This window comes from Monopterus albus, unplaced genomic scaffold (assembly GCF_001952655.1).
Source record: "Monopterus albus unplaced genomic scaffold, M_albus_1.0 scaffold220.1, whole genome shotgun sequence".
NCBI lineage: Eukaryota > Metazoa > Chordata > Actinopteri > Synbranchiformes > Synbranchidae > Monopterus > Monopterus albus.
The window spans coordinates 454,713-471,460 of NW_018128100.1; the positions used below are offsets into that span (position 1 = coordinate 454,713).

The window sequence follows — 16,748 nt, forward strand, 5'->3', positions numbered from 1 at the left end:
AGCATGTTAAAGTCTTACTGAAATTACATTTGTATCTTCTGCAGCATAAAGATCTGTGTTTTTGACTGTGCACACACAATCAGTGGGAATGGCATGGCTGCAAACTGCATCGCAAACTGTGCAGAATGACTTTTTGATTATCAGAATTGATATTGTATATACATTATATGAAGGACAGAGGAGAGAGGATTACAAAGTCGGCTCTATCACATGAGGTAAAGTTGGTTATTTTGAGAGGAAACCATTAGCAAGAGCTCATTTTCAACCCTTCTGCTGACCAAATGTTCCTTGTTGAGTTTTCCTCATATTTTTTATCAATGAAACCCATAATTACAATACACATCATTTTTCTCACTTTTTGTTTGTTGCACACTATTAGCTGAATTGTTATGCCTTCGAGCTTGCAAACGATAACCATGCCGTTTGATGAAGCCATTTTCTCTGCTGGTGTTTGTGCTGCCGGTTCGAGGTCTGGCCTGCAGACTTTAAAGCTCCTTACCGACTGTTTCCTTGCCACAGTTTGCAAAGGTGCCAAAGCAGATGTGGTGTTCCTCATTGACGGCTCCTGGAGTATCGGAGAGGAGAGCTTCACCAAAGTCATACACTTTGTCTCCAGCGTGATCGCCGCCTTTGATGTCATGGGACCCTCAGGAATGCAGGTTTGTATTGAAAATGTTGAGCTGGTATCAAGCCAGTGCTGCGCTCTGACATCATGCTGCAGTTGTTTTTATTTGCACTATTAAAACATGGAACAGCCCTCCCTGCAGTAATATGAAAACTGAAAGTGTAATCACGAACAGCAGAGAATGAGACATAAGAACAGCATCAGGTAGAAGAAGAAAGTGGGAATTTCTTTCTTACATAACGACATGCTTTTATTTTTATTTTTCTTGTGTCATACAAAAATGTTTAGTTTTTTTTTTTTTAGCTCAGCTGCTCTGAAGCTCAGTGACTTCACAGTTCTTGGTTGTATTCTGTTATTCAGTATCCTGTGGTAACTTGTAGCTTTACTGCTTTTGTTGTTGTGTTTTTACTGCAGTTTGTTTGTTCACAGCATGGGGTTCCCTGATAGACTGGTGGTTAGGGTGCAGCACTCTTGCAGCTGTGGCCCAGGTTCAAGTCAGGGTTGTGTCAGGAAGAGCATCCGGTGTAAAACACGTGCCAAATGTCAACATGGGAAAATGGGAAAAGCCGAAAGTGACGGTCATTCATTCTTTATGTTTGCTCACAGCATAATGAATGAATTTGGATGAAACGTTTTTGATGTATCTTCAAACGTTGCTGAGCTAGACCCTGATGAAAACCACCATTAGTGAAATATCATTTTTCTTGAATAACTTTCAAACTAAAGATAGCGGTGTGATTCCATATGCTGGGGGAGGTTTTCATTTAGTCATTCCACTATTCTTTCTTCTGTCTGCTCTGTATATGTGACCTGTTGGATGTCTGTCTGAAGAGAGATCCCTCCTCTGCTGCTCTTTCCTGGAGCTTCTCTAAAGTTTTATGTGGAATCTAGGATCTCGGGTCAGAGGTTGTCATAGACCGTCGCAAAGACTTCTTTGAGCTGACTTCTGTTTCTTCTAAAGTCTGTGATGTGGTTTTCCAAAGGTGTCATTCGTGCAGTACAGCGACAATGCGAAAACAGAGTTCAAGCTGAATGCTTACGAAGACAAAGGTGTCGCCATGTCTGCGCTTCATTACATTCGCTACAGAGGAGGAAACACCAAGACAGGTTGGATTGCACGCCTCATCTCACAGTGATACATGAAGCCTGTTGTATCGTCCTGTTTCTTTATCTCGTGCAGCCTGTACACCTGTGAAATATTAGCTCCCCTTACGCCTGAGCATTCAAAGTTTTTCTCTGTCCTCTGTTGAGCAGGAGAGGCACTGAAACACACCCTTGAAAAGGCCTTTTCTTCAGAAAATGGAATGAGGAGAAATGTCCCCAAGGTGATTGTAGCGATCACAGATGGGCGATCTCAGGACGAGGTGAAGAAGAGCGCCACCAAGCTGCAGCACGCAGGTAACGGACTCTGAGTTCCCTCAGATCATCCAGGCTTCTTCGCCAGAAAATACTATGAGTTTAGTTGGAGGCACAAGCTTGTCTCTCAACCTGCCAGTCTGCATTCTGACTGGACTTGTTTTGTCCTGTCTTCAGGTTATAGTGTTTTTGCCATTGGTGTTGCTGATGTGGACTTCGTGGAGTTGCAGCAGATTGGCAGCAAACCCAGCGACAGGCACGTCTTTGTCGTGGACGACTTCGATGCTTTCAACACCATCAAAGAAAACCTGATTACCTTCCTTTGTGAAACGGCATCTTCATGTATGTGTGCACAAATGCTAGTCTAACTGTGTCTGGGTGTTTTTGTTTTTTGGTCAAAACTCATAATTATTCTCATTGTTTCACAGCGTGTCCCTTGATTTTCCTGAATGGGTTTACTTCACCTGGTAAGTACAAATGATGAAATTCATCATTTACCAAGGTTTGTCCTCATGTGTCTCATTTAAAGACAAAACTCCTGGTTTGTTATGTAACAGGCTTCAGGATGCTCGAGGCCTTCAACCTGACGGAAAAGACCTACAGCCACATTAAAGGAGTCTCTATGGAGCCCGGCTCCTTCAACAGTTACACATCATACAGACTCCACAAAGACGCCTTCCTGACTCAGCCCACCACGTGAGTCCTCGTAGCCTGCGTTCAGTTTCATCCTCAGTGTTCGCTGTTTCACCCAGCAGCCTGTTGATGACTCTTTTAACCTTCATTTCTTCAGGGAAGGTTGAGAAAAGAAGCATGCATTTCTTTTCAGCTTTGTGCTCGTACTATTTCAGATTACAAGACTGATAAAGTCGCTTGATTAACATACACATGCAGATTCACATGGAAGCAGGTCCACAGGCAGAAATGACCTCATAAGGAAATTCAGTTTCATGAGCAGAACCAAAGAACTGGCTTTGTTTTGCATGAATAACTACAACCAGCACTGATACAATTTGGTAATTAGGATAATTTCATAGTGTCTGCACATAGTGACTCAAAGCTAAATGACAAACAGAAGTGTGGTCAAAAATATGTTTTTATCAGTCATGACTCTGAAAGGTCAGGGAGCCAGAGTCACACCCACTTCAACATGAGCTTCTGTTCTCGAAATACAATAAACTGTGGATGGAGGGTGTCATTCACCAGCGTTTCTGAGTAGCCTCATGATGATGATGAAGCCTTTCTGCTCTTAATTAAAAACATGTGTGTTTGAGTACCTTGTGTCTTTACCAAAATGAATACATCTTACACTTCTTACAGTTTGTGTTGCCAGTATTAACACTGTTGTCCTGATGAGCTTAGCTTTAACTCTGCTTCAAACACATTTTCTAGATGACAGTACGTATGTGTGATGCCATTACACTACGTTTTTAAGACTTGTACAAGAAAGTTCAGTGTTTATAGGAACGGAAATGTTTTTAACAAAATGAAGCCGAGCTTCACTCGACTGTCTCTGACCAGTTTATTATTAGCTGTTGCTATTCAAGCTGCTGTTCGCTCATCAGTACGTGTCTAAATCTAAACTGTACTGCCCTGTTCAGTAGAACATCTTGGGCCACCAGTCGACATGCTAACCCATATAACCTAGTGTGAATGTTGTACATTTTTCAGTTGGCAACAGGAATGCTAGGTCTGTGTTACTTCAACAGAGAAACTCTTGTTCTTTGGCTCTGTCCCTTCAGTTATAGCTGAGCCAATGAGGTCTTTCTCCTTCCAGAGTGCCTCTACGAAAGCCTCGGCATATACCCTGCTCATATGAACAGAAAATTTGAATGGCTGATTTACTTCTTATTGTTGGTTGCATGGCACCAAATGCAGAAATAAGACCCAGTCGTATATTTTAGATGAGAACAATGCAGCATATGTTTTTCGGTTACATAGCGACAATGTTCTCATTAATTGCAGACTATCTCCGAACTCTGCAGGAAGAAAACTTCACAGCTGAGTACAGCCAGCACTTTCTCCTGCAGCTTCCCAGTGACAGTGCACATTTGTTGTCACTGTTTATCCTTCTCATGTCATGACGCACCCTGCACAGCTGTGTCCAGATTGTCTGAGCTCATTCTCATTACAAACTGGGTCAGTGGATCTCTGTGTGAGGCTCTAGTCCTGACAAAGTCCAGTCTGTCTATCAGCTGTTTCAGGCCACTTTGTCCAAACCCAACTCATCTAACTGTTAATACTGCCACCACTCAGCATATGCTTCTTATATCCAGAACATCACATGCACCAGTGGTGGGAAACAGCTTGAGATCTCGCTGTTTACCAAGTTTCCACCATGTGCAATGACATCACAGGGATAAATGGGAAACCGAGCCAGTCCTGGAAAAGTTATTAAAATGCTCTAAGGCTCTAACAATGAGAAACACTTCATTACAAGGGGATTACGGTGTTATTTAACTAAAGGTGAACATGGGTTAAAAGTTAGAATGTTGTTTGGTTTGACAAAAGCAGGTCTCGTTTTACTGAGGTGTTGCCATGTCAACAGTGTCCTGTCTGTCTTCATGCGAACAGTGAAATATTCATGTTCTTCTTACTTAACTCTGGTTGTGAGCAGTTTGAGATCATCCATAGTCTGCCGCCTGCTCTCAGCCTCTCAGTATTTACAGTAAATCTTACATGTTGTCTCTTCTTGTCTCATGAACAGCGACATCCACCCCCACGGTCTTCCCCACACCTACACCATCATTCTGATGTTCCGTCTCCTCCCTGATTCGCCTACAGAGGCCTTCGACATCTGGCAGGTGTCAAGCAAAGACCATAAGCCAGAGACCGGCGTCACTATTGACTGTAAATATCATTGTCTGATGTATCTGTGGTGTGTGTCTTGAAACAAGGGTACTGGCATGAAAACTGGAAATGTGTGAGGGGATATGGAGCAGCTGTGCCTCATTGTGTCACATCATGAAGCCAGCTGAGGGGGTGTAATGAGCCAGCGCTGCCCCCCGGCTGCTTTGGCCTCAGCTGATAACTAAGCTGCCTCCTTTTTCTACAAGTGTCTTGTACCAGCGATCGGGCTTGGCTGGGTCTCGTAAAGCCCCAGCTCCGGTCCGTCAGCAGGACTCCCTACTGGGCTTATTAAAGGACTGGTTCAACATTTTTGGGAAATCTAGAAATACGCTTATGTGCTTTCTGGCAGAGAGTTAGATGAAGAGATTTGCTGGCTGTTTCTGTCTGTTCTCGGGCTTTGTGCCGAGGGAAACGCCCCCAGGCTCCAGCTTTATATTCACTAAAAGTATTAATCTTCTTATCAAACTCTCTGACAGAGATGAGCTGTATCCCACAATTTAAAAGTCTTTACACGTGTAAAACACAAACACATTTTGTTAGTTTTTAAAGGGACGCTGTCAGTTTTACAAATGAAGATCGGTCCTCTCATCACTTTACTTTTCATTCAGTGGAAACTGTTGTGTAATGTTTCCAGCCAGTGTGGAGGCGTTTCAGGAAATCACCCAAACAGCCTGTAGAGATTGAAAGATGTGAACATTTCCCAGGAAGGGTCCAAAGAAATGTGTGATTAAAGTAGAATCCAGAGTTGTTAGAGCTTGATCCATCCCAAGCATCTAAAAGTCCGGATATTTTTACAGGATATATTGTCATAGGACTGGGCAATGTGGCCCCGTTGTAAGTGTGGCTCTGACTGGTCAGAGGCTTAAAAAGCAGCATATCTGAATCTGAATGAGACTCTAAAAATGTTTACAGCCTGGTACTGGTGGCCTGTGCAGAATGTAAACAGGTGTGAAATTCAGTCATTGAGGCGTCCAACAAATCAGGACATATCAAGGATCAAGTTGTCCTTTAAGTCTTGTTTCTGACATAAACTTAACTAATTAGATTGGCAGGTTAGTTACAGTGGGTTGTTGAGGTTTTCCACGTGATGTCATCAGGTCACATGATACCTCGATGTCCACTATACTGGACATGTCAAGCTGCACTGGTGTAGGCACACAGGCAAAGAACTTAGGCTACCACTAATAATCTCACACGAGTTATGTTTGTAACAGATCGCTAGCTGTTGGTCCGCTAGCACTACCCAAGCAAGCACAGTAAGTGTAAAGTAAGTGTAATCACATGGCCCCTGTACACAATCATCATACACACATAATATTTAGGGATGACGTTAGCCGAGCCACTTTGACCTATTAGACCATCATGTAAACACAGGTTAGTTTGAGCGCTCGCTCGCTGCTTGTGACCCTAACCTCTTTGTAACAGTCAACAGTTACTGGGTATTTACTGTGTAGCTGCCAGCTGTCACAACAGTCGAGCCGAGCCAGGAATAACGTTATCGTTCTACCGCCTCCCTGCTGACCCAGAAAGACAACAGACATGTACGGCAGCTGTGAACAGGGAACTGGACCGCGAGTACACTCACTTCGTATCAGGCTTTAATCACTGATTCCAGTACATGTACTATCGCTACTTATATCGCTCTTTAGAAATACGAAAATTGCTACAAGATAAAATTTGAAAGTCAAATCAATTTACAATCATATTTCAAAACAACAAAGTTGACCAAAGTGCTGTACAAGGTTTATGAAAATAGGTAAAAATGAATAGTAAAATAAATAAAGACATACCGCATATCAGACACAACATAGCAGCCCTGATCTATGTGCCCTAGATGGTACCAACTGATTGAGAGACTAAAAACCAAACACCACCACCTTAAAACTGATCCTGTAATGAACCAGGAGCCAATGAAGAGATGTTAACATGGTGGAGATATAATCATATTTATAATTACCCGTCAATAGTCCAGCGACAGCCTTTTGGACAAGCTCTAAGTGAGAGAAGACTGGTGTATAATGCATTGCAGTATTAAGCTGGGATGAAATAAAGGCACGGATCACCTTTCTGAAGTCGGCACAGGAAGGAAAGGCCCCTCTAAAAGCTGCTGAGTCCACGGCCACGTGCAGCTAAGTAAAGCCACGATAAACTTAGCACTAAACTCCCACCACGTTCATCAGGAAAGCAGCCATGACACTCAGCAGTCTGAGTGACAGATCCCATGCCACAGAAAATTCATTTGAACACTTTAACCACCAGGCCAACAGTATCACGTGCACTGCAGTCCAGTCAGTGACGCGTCCAATATGGTGGCCAAAACCCAGACTTTTCTAAATGTAAAGCTTCTTCATGGACCTAATAGTTTGATGTATATACATTTAAATATCCTGCTCACAAATGATTAAATATTAATGTGCATCAGTAGCTGCTGTTGGCTTTCCGGGCTTCCTCTCAGGAGCTTGTTTGCACCATTAGAGTTTACATAATGTTTTTATGAGTAAGGAAACAACACTCAGCCACAGATTTACCCTGAAGCTTATTAGACCAGAGTATTCCTACAGCTAAAGAGACTGGTGTGTCACATCTTTCTGTCTGTGCTCAGCCTCCAGCCAGACCGTGGCGTTCTACAACAAAGACGAGCGTGGCGAGATTCAGAGGGTCACATTCGACAACAGTGAAGTGAAGAAGATCTTCCATGGAAGCTTCCATAAGGTAATAAACACAGCACAAGTGTAGAGGCCATCAGACAGACACGCTGCCATTCATCAAGGCAGACTAAACACACCACAGGGATGTGAGCAGTAGATTTACTCCGTATGTCTTTTCTGGGTTTGAACCATGTTTATGTTAAACAGAGGAAAGTCAAATGTGTTTAATGGTTGGATTATATAAGGTTTTTAGGCATGACCGAGGCGTGACACATCAATAGAATCGCTCTGCTTTGTTCTCCCTCGATGTCCCGAGGTCGCGCAGATACTGCGGATGCCTCAGATTCCAAGTGTGTAGTATATTACAGGCGTCGCCTTTCACATTCTGCTACAGATGAAGAGTTGTGTCAACTCGGGCAAACAGATGTTTCCGGCACCTAGGCTCCGTTGTATTTATTTTTATTGATTACATACAGCACTAACTCGCTAATGGACTGGTGGAGGCATCCGTCCATCGATTATATTTCTGTACAAGCAGGATTATCACCTGAGATTTATGGCAACATGATTTTTGACATAAGCAGTGGTTAGTGCACCAGTAGTAGAACGAAAGCTGTCCGCCTTTCTCTTTGGTCTGATGTGAAGAACAGAGTCTTTGCTGGGCTTCAGAACAAACTGTGTCTGCAGCGCAGCTCTGGCTTTATGGACAGTTTCCGGTCAGAGGGATGCGTCATACCATGTGGTGCTGAGGGGAGGCTGTGAGGACAGCTGTGCAGTAGTGTCGCAACGTTTCACGAGAGGCAGAGGCCGTTAGAAATGCCCTGCAGTCCCTGCTGGGACGCTCGCCTGGAAAAATATTGCATCGCTGCCTTTGCTTTTAAACAGTTACGTAAGAGCAGCTGAGGAGCGACAGCCTTTCTCTCTGCAGGTCTCCTTCTCTCCTTGGGCTGACAGCAGTCACTTTGCCTGCTGCCTCTGGTAACTGACCACAGGGGAATTCTTACAGCTCTGTGGTTTTACCTCCCAGCATGCCTCTGTACACGGCCTCTGGTGCCGGGCAAGATGTCTGTTGTCAGCAGGGAGGTTTAAAACCTTCTCCCAGTGAAGCAATTTCTAATAACAGTGGAGACAGTCAGTGGCTGACTGACAGTTCTGACATCGTTTTCGTCTTTTCCCCCTTTGTTTTCTCTCTACACTCAGGCAGAACAGTGGAAGCAGTTGAGGGAGTTTGTAGTAAACCATCAGGTTTGTCTTATCACAAGACAATAAAAGGACTTGTAAAACCCAGATGGGATTAAAATTCACCCAGTCAGCTCACAATAAAAAGGTTTTTACTGTTGCTGAGCCTCTGTCAGCTCCTGATATATGACTGAACTTAAGATTTAAAAGCTTCTCACTTGTAGAACTGGTGAACCTTTGCAGTTGATGCTTTGCAGAAACAAAGATGATTTAGAAAGTCTGAGTGCAGCCTGAGTTGAGTAAATACCTGAGCAGCTTCAGTGGGGCACCTCTGTGGTCTGACAAGTGAAGACCTCTCTGTAAGCTGAAACTCTGGGGCATCTTGAAGGTGATTGATCAGACAGAAGATGATCAGTAATACCAATATCACCAAAGTTATCCTTTAAATAATGTTTGTTTTTCAAACAACAGATCTCCACTTCCATCCGTCCATTGTCTATACCGCTTACTCCTGAATAGAGTGGCGAGGGGCGGGGCAATCCCAGCTGACACTGGGTGAGAGGAGGGGTCCACCCTGGACAGGTCTATCACAGGACCGCAGAGCTCAAATCTTATAACCAAATTCATCCAATAAATGCCTCATGTGAGATCTGTGACCCCATTCTTCATAAAACTGCACAAAGTGTTAGTTTATGTTTTTCTTTCTGTTCAAATAGATAAGGACAGTGTGATCAAAGCAGAACCCCGGAGTGAGGCCAGAGGCTTCACGGATCTGGAAGAACAGCTTGAGAAATAACTGAGATTCTGTATTCGGCACGGGCTTTACTTTGGCAGGCCTGATGGCCAGTAATAGCTGATGTTATCCACAAAGATCCACATGTGACTAATACATCAGTTTGTGTTTTACAGGAACAGTGTATCAGATTTTCCTCTAAATCATTTTCAGCCTGACGAGAATAGACGTCTGAGTGAAACTGTTTTGGCATGAACCTGATTACATTTAAATATTGGCACCTTCAGAGTGGCTATATCAGTGTTGTTGCTGGCTTTTAGAATCCATATCCTGTGAACCCCAGTGTCCACAGACGAGTGTATCCTGTGACAGTGTTGAGAGCCACACAGTGAGGATTCAGCAGTACCTGCTGTCTTTCTGGCAGCTGCAGAGCATCAGATAAATGCCCACAATCCAAAGTGTAAATGGAAACTCTGCTGTGCTTCGCTCCCTGAAGACTTTCTTGGATGTCTCGGTGTCTTTGCGGTCCGTTAGTCATGCCTCTGCATTTCCGCCGACGCCGACTGGCCACAAGCAGCGCTCCGTGGCTTTGCCTAAGCAACGTTTTCCCTCCTTACAACCGAACTCGTTCTGACCAGCCGCTGCCTCATAGGGACCGGCTTTGAGGACGAGTTGTAAAGGCAGCACTTATGGCTTACCGCAAAATGACATCATGAGGAGATGTGGTGAAGGAGGTCTGAGTAAGGAGAAAGGTATCGTGTGTGTTTAACAGCGACAAATCCACTGGAGCCTCAGTTATTTTACAGCTGAGAACTGAAGCAGTGTAAGATGCTCGAGTGAGATGGTTGGAAGGAGCGCTGGGAGATTTGACCTCCTTAATTTGATGAACTCCCAGCTGAAATTGGGTTTTTGTAAAAAAGGAGGATTCTGAGATGTGCATGAGCAAAAGGGATCCTTTAAAAGTCACTTCATGGATTCCCCCCCCACCCATAAAGATACTGGTATTTAGGGATTCTCCAGTTGAAGAAGTTGATTATTATAACACAAATTCATAAACAGTTTGATTTGTATAACCCTTAAAGCCTCATTCTTAAGACTTTGTCCCACAGCTTCATGTTACTTTACATAAGAATGGTCCCAATCTGTAGAAGATGGAGTTAGATTTTAAATTTGTGTCAAAGAGAATTGGTTTTGGTTTTCACAGATGGAAATGTTGTGAACCTTTTGTTTTACAGAAAATAAAAGCTGCGTTTTTTAGGGCAGTTGGCTTCTTTAAATCGGTGCATATAACAAATGGAAAACAACCAATAAAGTAAATAAGTGATCTTTCATTGAGATGCGACTTCTATCCTTCATATGCACTTCTACGCATTCCAGGGTCTTTACTGTTATGGAGCACGCCGCCGGTCTCCCTCTGAGTGGGCTCTCTTACATTCCAGCATCGTTTCATTAAACTCAGCTACAGCGAAGACAATGGAGCACGTCCGCCCTTTGCTCCGGCTCCAGACTCTTCACAGCCTAATAATTTGCAGGCCATCGGGATAAAAACCAGACACAACACTTGGTCGCAGAACAAAGCGTGTGCCAGCAAAATGAGCTCTTCTTTGTCTCCCCTTCTCTCCAAAGCTCCATATCCTGGTTTCATCCACCAGCGTCAAACTCAACATCGACTGCCAAGAAGTGGATGAAAAAGAAATCAAGGCCACTGGAAACGCGTCCAGCGATGGCTACCAGGTTCTGGGCAAGATGTCCAAGTCCATCGGCTCCAGAGGACAGTCAGCAACTGTAAGTGCACTCAGATCTTGCAGAGCCAAAGCTTAGACTACAGTATGAGTGTACAAAGGTTACGAAGGCATTGTACTTTACTTTGGACTTTGTAACTTCAGTACGTGAATGATGTGTTAATGCCTCGAGGAGGCTTATGTTTGGCATTCTGCAAATACCGCATCAACTGTTACTGGACATGTAATAACGAGAAATCAGAGTTTGTCTGAGCAGAACCACATGAGACTAAACGCTGGGTTATCTATTACTTGCATATGGCTCAGCACACAGTAGAAAGGAAGATCATTTATTTTAATCCAACTTGAGCCTTAAGAGAGCAGATGTTCTTTTTCTAACTCTTAAGATTTATTTTGAGGATTGGCAGCTTTACTTCTTACAACACTACACAAATATGTCAAAGCACGAAGCCAGTGATGAGTCCAAACTGTCGATGCTACAGAGTTGGCACGAAGCTGTACCGTTACCAGACAGAATATACACTAAACTGGTAACATCAACACTAATATTTTTGTTATTGATCAGTCTTCTGATTATTTTCTTGAGGAATTGCTTTGTCTCTGACATTTCAAAGAGTTTATTTTAGAAAATCGTGAAAGATATTCTCACTAATGCTTCGTGAAATCGCTTGGTTTGAGGAACGCTGCTGTGTTCCTGTGTGGAGGAGAAGCATACGGTGCCTGTTCCTCTTACGACCTCAGGCAGCTTTATTCATACAGTGTTTTAACTTTGAGTGTTTAGATGTTTCTGTTCAGTACATCTGTAAATATCTGTTTAGCTCAGAATACAAAGGTAGACACATTAGAAAACGTGCTTTCTAGCGAAGTAGCTTTTTGTTTATATCTTGCTTTAGTGCCGTGATAGACCGGTTAATGCTTATGAGCGACGTGATTAAGACTTGACAGTCACTCAGAGTGATTAGACCAAAAGCTGATGAAGTGACTAGTGGTGAATGTAAAAACATAACATTTCATTTGTCTGACAACAAATGTGCTGTTAATTCATTCAGGTAAACGAACGCTCTTTCCGTCTCACTGTTACGGCTTGAAGCTGAACACAGTTGACAGTGAGTTGGGAGGGATGTTTTGGATTCATTATAACAGGATGAGGGATTGTGCTTTATTAAAATGGACATTAAAAAAAGATTATATCCTGCCATGCACCAGGACTGTATGTTAATATGAGACGCTTCCTCTCCTCCCCGAGGCCGGTGGGACTTGGCTGTGCTGCTGATTTTCTACTTGTCCTCTGGGAGCTGTGAAGGGCGTATCAGAGACACATGTACCACAACACTGTTCCCATGTTTTGCTATTTATTATCATTTCCGCTCTGCAGTTCCAGCTCCAGATGTTCGACATTGTCTGCAGCTTGGCCTGGACCAGCAGGGACAGATGCTGTGACCTCCCCTCTATGGTAAGGGAACCCCCCCATAGCTATGAAACTTGGACCTTTTAACTTAACTTTCTTAATGTATACAAACAGCAAACCCACTTCTTTAACCTGCAGCCAGCAGCTGGATGATGGTAAACCTTTGGCTTAGCTTCAGCTTCAGCATCCGGGTAATCAGCTGCTGTCAGGAGCATCTTTTAGTCCAGTTGGATTAGGAAATCCAGAAATTGCGGATGGAGTTTCTGGCCAGCGGAACTGATACTGTTTTGACTTTAGTCCTAAAAAAATGTAAATTATTGCCAAAATAAAGCAAAGACTGTGGCTTTTCAAGGCCTGATTGGGCATAAGCTTTCAATGCACTTCTTGTTTTTATGTATAAGTAAAGAAAAAATTGCTTATGACCAAATGGAAAAAGTATTTTATACACACTGTCCAGAGTAGCTCTAAGTCAAAGAACACAAAACCCCCTCTAAAACTCGGGTCTTCTGTGTAAGTGTGGTTTTACCGAGTTTGTGTATTTGTTTTTTTTTCCCGTGTGTGGCACATCTTTGGAGTGATCCTCCAAAGGCCACCTGGGTTTCCTCAGAGCTTTTTGAAAGAAATGATGCCGACTTGGGGACAGTGGATTTGCCTTTGGTGATATGCTCAGTTGCAGTTACAAGTGGAAATAATTACAACCTCCTGACAGTAATAAACAGATGAGTGTGTTTGTACTCCCAACACTCAGCTGCAGGTCCAAAATAGCTCACAGCCCTCACAGTGCATCCTCAGTTTTCTTAGTTGATTTTTGGACTGAGGAGCAGATCAAAGACCTTAGAGCAGCATAATCAGAGTCAGGACAGGTCCAACGAGAGAAACAAACAGGAGTGTGAGCCAGCAGATACATCTGATCAAAGGTCAGTTGGTCTGAAGTTGGCGAGAATCAGCTGCACATGTGTGAAATCTCGGCTTTGTTTACAGCCCGCTAGCCCCTCGCTCTTTTATGGAGATCTCACGCATGTGCAGTTGAGTCTTGCTTTCTTCAGACGCTGTAAGACGTTATGGCTGTTCTGAGGTGAGTGTTTAAAAGAGCTGTTAATACAGAAAATGCCTGACCTCATCCTTTAAATCTCTGGGCACTAGCCCAGCTCACTACAGTATCGGGCCTTTCTCTGTGAAGGTTTCTGTCTTCAGCCCCAGCAGAGATCTCCAGAGACGCAGTAACAACCAAAGCTTTGTCTGAGCTGGACATCCAGATTATTCTGAACAAGGCTGCAGCGCTGGGGGATTATTATCTCGATTGCTACAGCGCAGGGACAGCTGCCTGATTGGGTTGTGTTCTGACAATTATTAAATGACCCAGTTGAGGCGATCAGACAGCAGCGGCTACGCTGAAACATCTACACAACAAGTCCAGTGTGTGTTTAACGTCAGGTGATTTTTGGACTTTGAGCTGATTCTTTAAACCCCAGCGATATATATAATTATGGCTGATTTAATTTCCACAAAGCACAAAAAGATTGTTACTGTTCCCTTCAACATTGTGACAGGATTGTCACAAAAATAAATAAAAATTAAATCCAGGGAGAAAAGACAGGAAACATGTTTTTACACCCAAACTAAGCAGAGCTGAGTGTTTGTCTTGGATGGTTTAGTTTTATCTGTATCTGTATCAAAACATTACTACTCCTCATCCAACACCGTGTTGGATGAGGAGTAGCAATGAGACCTGAATAGAACAGAAGAACATGAGTAAAGTTGAAGATTTCTGAACCTCACAACAGAAACGCCTGTCAGATGTGTTTGTGTTGGCACACGGTCCCTCGTCCTGCTTCACGCTGTGAACTAATCCAGCAGGTTTCAGCTGTAACACGCAGTAAAAGCTGTCAAAGAAATGACTGGACATTATGGGAAGTTCGCTCAGTCGTGCTGTTGCTGAGGGTGAAATGAGAAGCCCAGGGTCAAGTAGCTTAGCTTAGCGTAAAGACTAGCTCTATCCAAGTTCACTAAGGTACCCACCAACAACTATGAACACTCGGGCAATGACTAAGTGAGCAGCTCAACAACAGTCTTCATGTAAAAGTAGGAGTGCTACAAGGTCAGGGTACCCGCTAACAATTATTTGTTTGGTCTTTAATACCTAAGAAAAAGGTGATTAAATATGGGTCCCCAAACCTGAGAGGGCATCTTCAAATGTTTTATTCAAGAGTCTGAAATCAAAAGATATTCAGTTTACTGTTGTTGTGTTACTGGCTAAAAGAAGCTTCGAACTGTCACTGGAGCCAAAGAATGTTGCTGAAAGAAATGGCTGAAATGATTCTTTGGTAGCCAAAACCTTTTTATCTCGCCTTCCTGATGATTCCTTTTCCCTCTTTTCAGAAGTTTGTTTTTAGGTTCCTAATCCATTTTCACAGGGTTTTACTTTGACATTTCACTATCGTGCTGAACCCTGTGATGTTCCCTCTTTTCCCTCTGGGCGCTGTCATTGGGCCCACTCATTTGTTCTGGTACTTGTTGTCAGTGGAACAGCTCCAGAAAACGTCACAGATCCTGCTCTGGCTCTGCTCTTTGTCCTGAAGTTCGACCTACAGGAAACTTGTCTAAACTGTTTGTCTCTGGAGTGGGAGCTGTCAGTCGGCAGCACAGACGGTGCTGGTTCCTCGTGTTCTCACAGTAGTGCCAGACACCTCATTAGGAGCTCGCTCACACTTCCTATCAGTGACTGTGCTAATGTTTAACACTTTGATCTGTATTAATCATCAGCTGGTGATGAAATGACGTGCACTCTGCTGGATGTTAACTCCAGTCCAGCTCCCAGTATAAACTGAAATCAGTTGAAACTCGGAAGTGATTTTCTTTGGCTTGGCTTCTGTCACTCACGTCACCTGAAGGTTCACTCTCTTTATATTTCTGATGTTGTGAATGTTGAATGGTCTGTTTCCTTCTCTGACAGAGAGACGAGCTGAAGTGTCCGGCTCTTCCCAACTCTTGCACCTGCGTGTCAGAGACCAATGGGCAGCCGGGGCCTCATGGACCAGTGGTAAGACCCACATGAATCTATCGTTCAGCCTGTGTCGGGCTGTGTGAGCGGTCTTTTACACAAATCGGACATAACGAAGATGTCCCACTAATGTCTTTTCACCCTAGTGAGACTCGAAACTGACACCATCAGTCCCTCTGCCAAAGAGCACCAGCTTTTTTGTCTTAAAGTACATGACCAGTTCCAAGAACCTCTCCTAGTCTGTCTCACTTCAAGTTACACTGAAATACTTGTGACAGAGAACAAGTTTTTGAGGCTTTAAGGACAACGGTCTACAGTAGAACACAACAGAAGTACCTTTGGTCTATTCTCTCCCCGTGTCTTTGTCATAAATGTTCTGTCTCCTCGTCAGGGTGCCCCCGGCATCAAAGGTCCTCGAGGTGAAAGAGGAGAGCCCGGTCCTGCTGTAAGTACCTGCCCTTCTCCTCCTCTTTCCAACCTGCTGCTTCACCTTTTATTTAACACTGAAGAAAAGAAAATCCATGGCAGTTTTTTCTAAGCTCTTTTGTTATCTGCCCTCGGTGAAAACAAAACATTGTTTAGACTGTGACAGCTTTGAACGGAGTTAAGAATGTTTGATTAAATATACTGAATGAGTGTTTTGGCTGTTTCTCACCGAGACACGTAGGGAGGATGAGTCTGATCTCTGCAGCAGCAGCCAACCGGGACAGGGATGACAGATTTGATTTGATTTATTCTTTCAAGCATGTAAAGACAGTTGATATATCAACACACATAATTTTACACATATCCAACAAATGCTAATCCAATATCAATTTGCTTATACCTAGTACATGCTTGAATGGAGTAGGAAGAAGTCAGACTTATCCAGTCCTACCCCATGACATCATCTTACATCATTGGTTTGCAAGCAGTATCTCTACATAGATAATTCTCTTCTACACCACACAAGTAACATACTAAAGAATTATTACAAAGTGTTAACATTCATACACCACACCCACAATGTTCCATCTAATTAATCATTAAGCCTGTTCTTGCATATATCTTGATTGACACATACCTTTATATTTATGTTTAAACTCATCAATTCTATTACTATTTTTTATGTCCACACTTAAATTATTCCATAGTTTTACCCCACTTATGGAAATACAAAATCTTTTTTTTGGTTGTACGTATAGCATGAACTTTTAAATTTAACTGACC

The 16,748-nt window shown here is 43.2% G+C and overlaps 1 protein-coding gene across 1 annotated transcript in view; it reads left to right on the forward strand.

Annotated features, from left to right (window-relative positions):
• Window positions 1-16,748, forward strand: part of col12a1b (collagen, type XII, alpha 1b) — a 112,728-nt gene that overhangs the window by 86,436 nt on the left and 9,544 nt on the right. The window contains exons 49-60 of the mRNA XM_020619462.1: window positions 520-659; window positions 1,609-1,732; window positions 1,880-2,023; window positions 2,159-2,323; window positions 2,410-2,448; window positions 2,539-2,677; window positions 4,686-4,828; window positions 7,431-7,540; window positions 11,015-11,173; window positions 12,506-12,583; window positions 15,492-15,578; window positions 15,931-15,984. Of these exons, the coding sequence (XP_020475118.1) occupies window positions 520-659; window positions 1,609-1,732; window positions 1,880-2,023; window positions 2,159-2,323; window positions 2,410-2,448; window positions 2,539-2,677; window positions 4,686-4,828; window positions 7,431-7,540; window positions 11,015-11,173; window positions 12,506-12,583; window positions 15,492-15,578; window positions 15,931-15,984 (1,382 nt within the window). The remainder of the gene's footprint in view (window positions 1-519; window positions 660-1,608; window positions 1,733-1,879; window positions 2,024-2,158; window positions 2,324-2,409; window positions 2,449-2,538; window positions 2,678-4,685; window positions 4,829-7,430; window positions 7,541-11,014; window positions 11,174-12,505; window positions 12,584-15,491; window positions 15,579-15,930; window positions 15,985-16,748) is intronic.